Genomic DNA, 11,048 nt, shown 5'->3' on the forward strand with positions numbered 1-11,048 from the left:
ACAACAGCGCGGGCCAGGCTCCAGCTCCCGAAATAACAAGTTATAAAGGGCAAATTCTGTCTTTAATTACAGCTATACAAAAAGTAGCGTTCAAAAAGAGCATTATCAGAGGATCTGAGCACGCGGCGCCAACTTAAAACTGACCCGGGGAATGCAGCAAGAGCGGTACGGATTCACTACACATAAAATAAAAATTCATCCGGTATTACCGAGGGTGTAAGGCACACGCAGCTGAAGCACTTAGAAGAGCTGAAGCCCTTTGGCACGAGAAAGAAAATGCATTCAGATAGCAAGCAGAGGCTGATCCGCTACAAGCGCTCACGCGAGCCTCCCGACAGCCGGCTGCGGCGGTGCGTGCCCGGCGGCACCACGCTTCCACATCCAGGTGTGGGATGGGACCCTCGGGGAGCGCTTCAAACCTCTCCAAGAGGCACAGAAGTGGCTCCACGCGACATACTGGAAACGACACTTTATTTATTCTCTTGATTCCAGCTAATCCAGGTCGGATGCCTTCTGGGGAAATAACTGTTCGGCAGCCCGCAGTACAGCGGGCACGCGGAAAGCCATCCTGCCTAGCTTTCGGATACAAACCTGCTTCCTCCGATCGCACAAACTTGGCCCCGCCGAAATCCCTTCCAGGTTGCAGCAATCCAGGGTGCCGAAGGCGGTCAAGTCTCACAGATGAGAGCACTGCAAGGTGATGCTCACATTTATACGCCAGGAAGAACCCACCCGATGCTCTGCAGTATTTGGTGTGAAAACAAGATGAGTGTAAATCAGCGCTTTCAAATACGGGACAATCCCAGCGCCAACACTGCAACCGGGAGAAAAGCAAGCCCAGGACAGGAACTGCTTTCACATGGGTTAAAGGGGCCCAGCAACCTTTTTTCAGCAGTTGTAAGGAAGAAAATAGTTTCACCACGTGTCTCTCCAGTGGCCTCATCCTTCCATAACTGCAAAGTGCCTCCGGGAGGAGTCGCAGACGTGAGCACCGCTGCAGAGGGGACCCCAGCGCACGGCTCCCACGGCTGCCCTGCGGAGCAGACCCACTTGTGCTTTCTCACCGAAACATGAAGGGGAGAAGCAGCCAAGGAGATCGGTTATGTGAGGAAATAGCAGCGCCCAAGCAGGTCTGGCGTGGGGCATTTGTGATGCTGAACTAGGCAGCTCACGGGCATCCCTCCACAGCAGCCGGGCTTCGCTGCTCCTCGTTTTCCCTGGGGATGCAAAACTGAAAAGCAGAAACCAGGTTTGCTGTTGCTGCCACCAGTAAAGGGTTAAACTGAGAAATATTTCTGGGATTTTTTTTCAAAACAATATGCATCCACAGCCTGGTCACAGCAACTGGTGAGATGGCACGGGCAGCTTTCTGCAATAGCTTCTCCCGTGACTTGTGCTGACTGATGGAATTTATTTATTTTAAATATTTTGTGCTGATGTCAGCTTGATGCTTTTATCTGCGCCACGAGCTGAATGATGATCAGTTTTCTGTACCGAGGTTGTAGACAGCACGAGATGCACGTGGCAAAGCACTTTTGTGCACCGTTTTTATTTCTGCTCCAGCAGAAACGTCACATCTGCAAAACTTCGACTATCCAGAGACCCGAGGGCTGCGAGCCATGCTCCCCCCGTCTGCTACAACTGCAGATCCAAGACAAAGAGCACAAAACCTGAAGCCTGCCTAGGCTCCCGGGAAGACCTATCGCTGTAAGAGCCTGCAAACAGCCACGCAGCAACAGGTCCTGCGCCGTTCTGGTACCGTGGCGCAAGAAGAGGGGCGCTCAGCTTCAGCCAGAGGATCACCGCTAGGCAAGACCAGCTGGCAGGCGATGTAAAGCATCCTTTAAGATTCCTGATATTAATGAGGTCTTCTACATCTCACCTTCGCAGCATTAATGAGGTCTTCTATAGCTCACCTACGCAGCTAGGGGAGGGGGCACATCCTCTCTGGGAAAGTCATCACGACTTGTAGCTTGGACACAGGAGACACCAGAGGCGGCAGGCCCACACAGCAACCACGCTTCCGATCCGGATTTGCCCCACAGGGACAGGCAGGGTAGAAAAGGCTTGTTAAGAGAAAAAAAACAAAACAAAAAAACCACCCAGCTGTTCTGTGACTGGAACATTAAGGGCAGGTTTCCACATCTGCAGGGCATTCTTCATCTACCTCAGTCGCTCAGAAGTCCGCCTCAGGTAATGCTCACAGCACAACTTCCTTCCAGCTTGGGTTGTTGGGTTTTTCCTCCCCTTCTGAAGCTGGGTTTCCGCTACAGCTTACAAGAGTGGCTCAGTATGGTGAAGGAACACGGTGTTCAAGCCCAATTATGGAACAGCTACCTCAAAACTCGAGTGCTGCCCTGAAGCTGGCACCAAGCTGAGGGTAAAGCAGGTGGTTCCTGGACTAAAGAAAATAAACCAGGAGTCTGTACTATATTCTTAAATATGGTTTAATACTCTTCTCCATTTCTGTACATCACAACACCAAGATATCACTGCTTGGGATCTCTCTGCAGAGGCTATATAGTATGCGAAGGCTAGGATTTTTCACCCCCGTTTAACGTGTTTGTATGTGTAAGTGTAATACATATCAGTATATATTGATATACACATCAATATATAATGCAATATATATCACTGAAGAGAACACATTGATTAAAGAAATACAAAAATTTGGCATCATTTCCAAACTTAAATAGTAAAAATAAAAACTACAAAAAGGAGCTGCATACCCTAAATGTATCATGTGAAACAACAAGCAGTATATTCAAAAATGTAAATTTACATCCAATTTTTCTGGTCTTGTCATGTCACATTAGACCCATTTACAATGGCAAAATCCAGAACATACCGCTGTGGAGACCGCAAATGGGCTCAAACCTGGGTTTGAGCAGATCTGCGGCGGACCCAGTCACACCTTCCGTGAGAGATTCCAGCTTTGATGTGAAAACGACAGCAAAGCCATCTGCCAGGTTATTAACCAGGGATACAAATTATATTGCTCGCAATGACAGTAATTTTGGACCTCAAAGAACAGCGTGGCAGAATTTTTAAGACAAGCTCCCCCTCCATTCAAGTGAAACAGGATTACTGGAAAAATAGGCAGGTATGCAACTTGGAACAGAAGCTGCTTTTGACCGATGCACCAGGCGTGACAGAGGCAGTGAAGAACAGAGCTACCGGGCACCGCGATGGCAGGGCACCCATCAGAGAACCCAGTGACCCCCAAAAAGAAGCAGCAAGCCTTGCGCATTGCCTCGTGCCAACGGTCGCCTCCCCCTCTGCCTGCAAGCCCATCCGAAAAACCCTTAGCCATTTCTAGTAGGTTGAAATGCATTCTATATAGCAGGCATGACAAAAAGCTTTCTTGAGTCTCAATGCAACCAGAGGTTTTAACCCATTAAGGGCGCATTGGAGTTCAGCATCAGATTTACAGGACGCTTGGGAGCCACCACAGCAGCCTGCCCTGGCGCTGGGAGGTGGATGTCCCCAGTGGGCCACACCAGCGTTCAACATGTTGGCATCAAACAACGCTCCAAATGCGCCAGTACTAAGGTTTCAGTCAAGGACTCCGCTTACTAATTATTCCCATAAAATACCCGCTTCCATTAAAGAACTGTGGGTTCAAATTCACATAATCAAGGAAACCTTACGCAGTCCTAAAGCAAAAAAAAAAAAAAAAAAAAAAAGAAAAACTTATTGAGGAACAAAACGAAGCAAAGTGTACCTTACTTCACTTAAATCGTATGTTTATTTTTGTCAAGACTGAAAAAAAAAAACAAAAACCCTGAAGGCTGCACTGCTCAAATCCATATTAAGCCCAAGACTTCAGCAGCATTTTCATTGCAATCGATGAAGTGCGTTTCCTAGTTTGTAAGAGCAGCGCTTCTGCAAATAGATTAAAGCACGTTTGGCTGGTAAGCCTCCCCAAACAATCTGAATTTGCAAGCCACACATTATAAACTAAGCACTCTAGGTAAGTGCCTTCTCATTCTTTTGAAGAGAATGAATGGCTCCAATTTCGTTACATTTCTTCTGCAGTCTAAGCTGAGAATGCCATGTAAATGGGTCATGTTGCTGCAAAATGCAGCAATTTATTTCTCCAATCAAAGTAAAAAGAAACAAACCAGTAGGATCTTACTTCTATTAATTTTTGAAGGAAGAGGTTTACAGCAGTTAATGTATCATGAAGGTTAAAAAAATCATTTTCATAAAATACAAGAGCAACCAATTTCACCATTGAGTAAAAGTAAAAACTGGGATTCTTTTTAAATTAGTCCGAAGTGGCATACAGGAACTTAGTAGTTTGCTGCTGTACTGACACTATGACAAATCAAAGTGTAGGGTTTTGCTTTTTTAAATCCAATGCTTGTGGATCAAGTTCTGGAAATGTTCCAATTCTAAGGCAGGGATCTGTTGTGTTTTCCACCATGAGTTTGCTCCTTGGGTTGGATGCTGGAGGGGCGAGGCACGTTTTGCCGGACCCAGGTCGACTACCTAGTAGTCATCAAGGTCAAAAAATTCATCGTCTCCTCCTTGGTATTCCATTCCCTGGAAGTCCACTCGGTACCGCAAGATACCTGGTAAAAACAACACTCTTTAGCTTCTTCAAAATTCAAAGAGCATTTTGAGCAGTTTACTGAGGCCTGTCTGCACATCAAGAGTCTCTCAATTACATTTTCAGGAGCTGACTTAGCACTCGTATTGCGAGACAGGTTCAAACTGCTGGCTGACAGCAGACACGCAGCTCGAGTGGAAATGCCACATCCATGTTACAGCCTGACGGAATTTATTGCCAAAAGGAAGAAATACCTACCTGCCCAGCACAGACCAGCTTTCTCCTGGAAAAGCCAAGCCTATTCTAGAAGGATTGTATCTCAAAAAAAAAAAAAAATTACCAGTAACAGATCACCTGTTCTGGTATAACTGCTCTGATGAAAGCCTGCAAGTTAAATTCAGAAGGCAGCTGGCTCCGAGGTAACTTTTACAATGGAGTAAAAGCAGTATTCAGTGGCCATCTTCCCAGACTCTTCCCACCCCAAACACCAACCTGGCTTTCTGGGAAGCCTTTATCCCCAGAAACATTTACTTAGGTGAAGGGCATTCAAGGAGTATTTCCTTTCAAGTCTACAGGAACCAGAGCACTGTAGCAATGGGCATCCCACCATGAAAAGAGGCAGGATCTGACAGGACAGGAAGGACTCCTGGAATTATAAACCCTGAAAATTTAGAAACCTGTTGCTCCTTATGTAGCCAAACAATTCAAGCTTGTTTCCTTCTGATTGGTGTTCTTTGGCCCCTAGAAATTCCTCTCCACAATACACTCATCTCTCTCCATCAACCTAAACACAATGAGTGGCAACAATTGGCTCATCAGCAAATAAGCAACAGCTTCGCCCTGGGAATCGCTAGTCTGGGGAGAACAAGGTGCATGGCAGCTGGTTTTGCTCTACCCTGCTAATGTTTTTTGTCAGACTGAAGCACCCGAGCTACCTGCCCCTCTGCCAGGCTTAGGTGAAACCAGTCAGTGAGTTCAAGAGAAGGACTGAAGGATTTCAGAAGCCTCATTTCTCCATGAAGTTGGGCTAAAAGTACTTTTATTTTGAACGGAAGCGGAAGACTGGGGAGCAAAGTACAGGAAAGTTCCGAGAGACGAGTAACAGGTATCCAACTGCTTCAGAAACTAGGCTGGTGTCTGCCATACACCACTTCTACACAGCAGGGCACAGTCTGCCACAAAACCACAACCGTGCTGAGACAGAGTGAAGCAGTTCATGGCCCTTCTGAAACTCAGCAGCTGGAAAGAAGGACAGAGTGCCCAGAGGGGGGACAGAAGGACAACGGGATCCGAGGAACACTGTCTGAGAGTGCCAGCCCATGCAGCAACACTTTGCTGAATAAGGAATGAATTCACCTGGACACCCCTGATGAACATGGTAGTTTCTTAAACTGGTACAGTGACTAACAGGAGATTAATCTGTTCAGTTTTCCACTCATATCGGCACCAGATTATCGAATCAACCATTTAAAAAAATAAATCCACCTCCCATCCAATTTTTCCCTTGTTTACCTCCAATTCCTCCAAATCCTTTCACAAATTGGGATCCTTCCTGTGATTTGTCTGTAACAATTTCCAATGTTGCTCCAAATTTCTTGTAGTTGTTTGCAAACCACTCCAGAAGGGGCATACTTTCTATCAGTTCATGTTCCTGGCCAGTCTACGTAGACATTTGAGGGGAAAAAATAAAATAAAAGTGTTATGGCCACTGCATGTCAGGTATTGAGAAAATCCACACTAAACGTTGTCTTTGGCTGAAACATCACCCCTGTCTTTTCAGGCCTAAGAGAGAGGCGCCAGCCTTCACGCTCCGCAGGCTGGAGCAGCCCAACACGCTTGCCGGGATCCAGGCCGTAGGCATTCCCGACACATCTGTATCAGACAAGTGCTGGCACAAGCAGAAGGCTCCTGGTGCTAAGAAATTAAATATCGACAGGCCTTGTTTTGGGTCTCCATATGACAGAAGTTAGCGCAGAAGTGGGAGGGAAAATGCCTTGTCTATTCTTCTGCTCAGCTCTCACCTCATGCTACACTCTTAGTTTTCACTGTTTCTTTAGATTTGCTTTATACCCCGCAAGCAGACCATCACCACTTGTCTAACCAGGCACTGTTTACTCTAGGAAATACTGATCTAGGCAAATACAGAGGCAAAAATCATAGTTTTCTAAGTAGAAGGTCAAGTGATTATTGGCATAGAAACGCTACAGCATTGCAGATAACATTGTAAACCTTCCATGCGCAGAAGGAATTAGCAATTACCCCACCAGGAGGGAAAGCAGCTGGAAACTGCTACCCTGGCAGTCCTAATACAAGACAAAAATGACCACCCTTTTTGCAAGGGACAGACTTTTTTTGCCCAGCTTACTCTGCAAAGTAATACAGCCCCGTCAGGGTTTTTTGACCTGTACAGGCAAGAAACTCACAGGCAGCAAATGACAGATCCACACTTCAAATAAATCTAGAAGCAAACACTCCCTTGCACTTAAATCCACATCATAGTTTCTAGCCTCACGGTTATTTTCTACTGACCAAATCTGTGCACAATAAGCAGGGAGTAATGGTTTGGGACCTCAGCCTGCATGTTTCGTGCTGGCTACCAAACTCTTCTAGCAGACTGTTTGATGGTGGTCAAAGATCCCATATTGCCTGTCACTTCAGCTCATTTACACAACCTTGGAACTGGCAGCAGGGAAGACTGGAGAAAAGTAAATCTAGAATCCAGGGGTTACGCTGATGGTGAAAAGGAAGAGCCACAGTTTACCGCCTTGAGGTCTCATCTGAGTGCCAGAAATGTCATGCTCGCATGTTTGCAACAAATTAAGCTCAGATATTCAGAATGCCGCAGCAGTACACTGAAAATAAATCTGCAAGCCTCAAATCTGAAATACCTCTTTATCTGTGAAGTGGGATTTATCCTTCTCTTGCTCCGGTGTCAAATACAGGATCTTCTCCTCTGAGAAGGGAGAGGGGGAAAAAAAAAAAAATATTAGGTTGGATAAGACTACCAGATGCAGATTAGAGACAGCAAGAGACTGACAACAGCCAGCAATTACAACAGAGGGTTTGGTCATCGACACTACCTTTTTCTCTAGCTGAAGCTCTATGGGAAACCAAACAGGGCACACCAGTAGTGAATAACTGTAGTGCCAGAACCAAAAGAGGCAGAGGTCCTGCTGTAGGCATATAGTTTGTCTACAGTCAGTAAGACTTGTGAGTTTGGCCAGAAGGGTCAAGTCAAGTCAGTCTCCCCTCTGTCCGGTATCACACTCTTACTTACACAACCAAAAGGCAGGTTTCACGCTAGCTCTGTGACAAGCTGCCACCCCAGCCGTGCAATTCTTTCTCCACAGTGGAAGCTTGCTAGCTTCAGACTTTTCCCCCAGAGTAGCTGTGAAGCTGCAAGTCGGTGACCTGCCTACACAACATCCCCTTGATCAAGTCCTTAAAGATCCACTTAGGGAGTTCCTCCAGCGTAATCTATCCAAGTGAGACGGCTTCGGTGTCAAACCCTCAAGGACCTTTCAGTCTCACAGAAGCGCCACCTACCCTCCGTGCCTTGGCAGTGCAGAACGTATCTCATTATATCCAGATTTTCATAGACTATCAGGATCTCTACTGCTCCCATTTCCAAAGCTTTTAGTGTATCTTCAACGCCAAAACAGTACTTCCCCGTGTCCTGACTGATTTCGTCGAAGTATCGTCCTGCAGCCAGGATACAAAGAGAGAGAGGGTCATGAACACTGACCGTGCCACGTGGATTTTTAACAAATCTGATCTGAATGCAGGAAAAAACTGGGAAAGGAGACTGCAACACTGCTGAAGGAAGCAAGGGATTTGATAACATGTCAAAGCATGTAATTTAGAACATTCATCGGCAGAAAGTCAACTCCAGACACTGCCCCGTCAGGAATCTCACTCCATTGAAACAATCAATTGGATTAACCCACCAGCAGGCACTATTTAACTTCACTCTTTTCAGTGTAATGTAGCTACTGTTACTATTGCCTGCTTGTGCTTTCAAATTAGCAACGTGTGCCTCCTGACAGTCAAACAAGGGATCATTTCTACTGCCATCTTAAAACAAAAGAAATCTTGCTGAAGATGCAAACAGTCTGAGGAGATACTTTTTCCCCCTCCCACCCAAACATCACCAGAAAGTCTGAAACTAAGGCAGTCTCTGATTAAAAGATAAACAGAAAAGATTCAAGAAGCTTAGTGGGGAAAAAAGATACCACAACTAAACAGCCCACTCCTTAAAGCCTCATTAAGTCTTGCAGCATTTGAGACAGTGTCCGGCTAACATAAAGAATCACTACAAGTCATGCTCTGCTCAACTCAGAAAGCATTGCAGGGCTGAGGCAGCACACCAAGGCAGTAGCAGGAGGTCTTAAGCAAGACCAGCACTTGCAGTCAGGCCCATCTAGCTCAGGAGAAGGCTGAGCATGTAGTCACATACCTATTAGTTTCTTCTCTTGAATGAATTTCACATTGGAGAGGACCTCAGTTGACAACTCAATTGCTTGATTGAATCCATTTTCTCCTCCATATGAAATGTCAACTAGTTTGAGCACTTTGGATTGCAACCGCTAAACAAGAAAAAGAGGAGACGTGAAAAAGAGTCTATTATACAGCCCTGCCATAAGACTACTTCATAATGCCACCAGAGTAAGTACCCAGCAAGAGTCACAGCATTAATCTATTTTGCTTCACTTGCAAGGAGAGGTTCTGAGTCAGAGGGACCTCTGAATGCTTCATATTGAAGCACAATTTTCAGGCAATGGGGAGATCAAGTTTAGTGGGGTTTAATTCCAATAAAGCTTCTACTTTAGTTTTGAGAACACAAAGAACATGAACACCGATTCCAAACTGAGGAAGACAGGTTTCTTATTAGCACTGTTACTAAGAAAAATAGATTTCACCTCCTCACATGAGGTTTTAGGAAAGGCAGACCTCTCTAGCATTTTTAGTTTTGATCAAATCACTTAAGACACCAAAGTTACATTCCTCCCGAGATGCATCTTACGCCTGAGCTACTACTAATATCACCATGTTACTACTGACAGCTTAAACATTTGGGCTTTGCTCAGAAAAGGCCACTCACCTGATCAAACATGTCAGATTGACTTAATTCAGTTTTGAAGTCAGCTGATCCAGCTAAAACGAGACCAGCCACGTTCACCTTGTCGCCAGAAATGAACAGTTGCACAGCCGTCTCTGCTACCTTCCTTACATAGTTGTGTCGTTTTTCCATTCTCAAACGAGCAAAACGCAAGGCAGACTGACCTCCTCTACCTTTACGAGAGAACAGATGTGAGGTAGCAATTTGGAAGTCATTTCATTTCAGGAAGGTTATTAGTATATGGTCCCAACTGGGCCCTGAATAACTGAAGCCAAGGGCAGGCACAGCCTTCAGAATTAGTTTACCACAAGCAGAGTCAGGGCACTCATTGAAACAGCAAGCGAATAAAGAGCGTTCATTCACAGCAAGAGATTTTTTTCTCTCTGTATCCCACAGAGGAAAATATGTTGAGGGTTTTTTTTTTTCCTTTTTATACAGACTCGCAATTCTCTTGCAAATTTTGAACATCCGTGCACATTTTCTACGTCCTTTCATTAAAAGCAATCTCCTTTGTTAAACTGTCTCACATACCTTCCTTGCTGATGCAATGCATCCCAGCAGTCTCTGCTGCAGAAACTTAGTGGGGGAGATGTTTCTATTTCATTTTGTCCCACTCTTAACTTCCAGAGAAGGACAGTAAACCAGAATTAGCTAACGGACAAGTTGCTGAATTCATCAGTGGCTCACTACAGTACAGCATCGCATAGCAGAACTAGAATTTTGCTTGCTCCATTAGGCTTCTGTGCTTCTTGCAAGGAACAGCTTCTTGCTTTTCACTGTGGTTTGCATGCAACACTATCAGATGCAAACTTTAAAGACACTACCACATGATGTTATCAGTTGGGCTAGTAATATTTATTTAAGGCTGTCCCAAAACCAAGTAAAGGGTCAAATGCACCAAGAAATAAAAAGTGCCACTTTAAGAGGATCAACAGCATATTACAGCGATTCATTAATTTTGACAGGTGGTTGGGACTAGAGGCTTTGCTGTCAGATTTCAGGGAAGCAAAGAATTGAGTAGAACTAAAAAGCTACAGGCCAAGTTGCCTGCTTCTACCCTCGCATCCCACCCTGCAATATTCTGCTGCAAGCAGTCTAGAGACAGATTAGCACATTACCGTGCTTCTTTGGAAGATCCACAGTGAATTTGTGCAGGACTTCTCTTGTGTTTCCTTGAAGAGTTCCAAAGAGTGCACCGCTACCATCTATTACAATAAAGCCAAACTTGCTGTCGTCGGAAAGCAGCGCTGTAAGAGCCTGGAACAGAAAACGATGTTGTCAGCAGCAAGTACCAGTTTATTAAGGACCCTGGTTCAGAACGGCTACCAGAAACAATACGCCTCAATAAATTTTAGTTCCATAGGTATAGTCTTT

At 45.2% G+C, this 11,048-nt stretch overlaps 1 protein-coding gene across 1 annotated transcript in view; it reads right to left on the reverse strand.

The window, feature by feature from the left end:
* Window positions 1-2,459: 2,459 nt before the first annotated feature.
* ETF1 (eukaryotic translation termination factor 1) overlaps window positions 2,460-11,048 on the reverse strand; it is a 22,825-nt gene continuing 14,236 nt past the window's right edge. Inside the window, exons 4-10 of the mRNA XM_009649659.2 lie at window positions 10,793-10,931; window positions 9,657-9,847; window positions 9,012-9,141; window positions 8,102-8,257; window positions 7,444-7,508; window positions 6,068-6,215; window positions 2,460-4,577 (exon numbers count right to left, since the gene is read on the reverse strand). Of these exons, the coding sequence (XP_009647954.1) occupies window positions 4,495-4,577; window positions 6,068-6,215; window positions 7,444-7,508; window positions 8,102-8,257; window positions 9,012-9,141; window positions 9,657-9,847; window positions 10,793-10,931 (912 nt within the window). The 3' untranslated portion in view covers window positions 2,460-4,494. The remainder of the gene's footprint in view (window positions 4,578-6,067; window positions 6,216-7,443; window positions 7,509-8,101; window positions 8,258-9,011; window positions 9,142-9,656; window positions 9,848-10,792; window positions 10,932-11,048) is intronic.

Source organism: Egretta garzetta, unplaced genomic scaffold (assembly GCF_000687185.1).
Source record: "Egretta garzetta isolate BGI_Z169 unplaced genomic scaffold, ASM68718v1 scaffold60, whole genome shotgun sequence".
Classification (NCBI taxonomy): domain Eukaryota; kingdom Metazoa; phylum Chordata; class Aves; order Pelecaniformes; family Ardeidae; genus Egretta; species Egretta garzetta.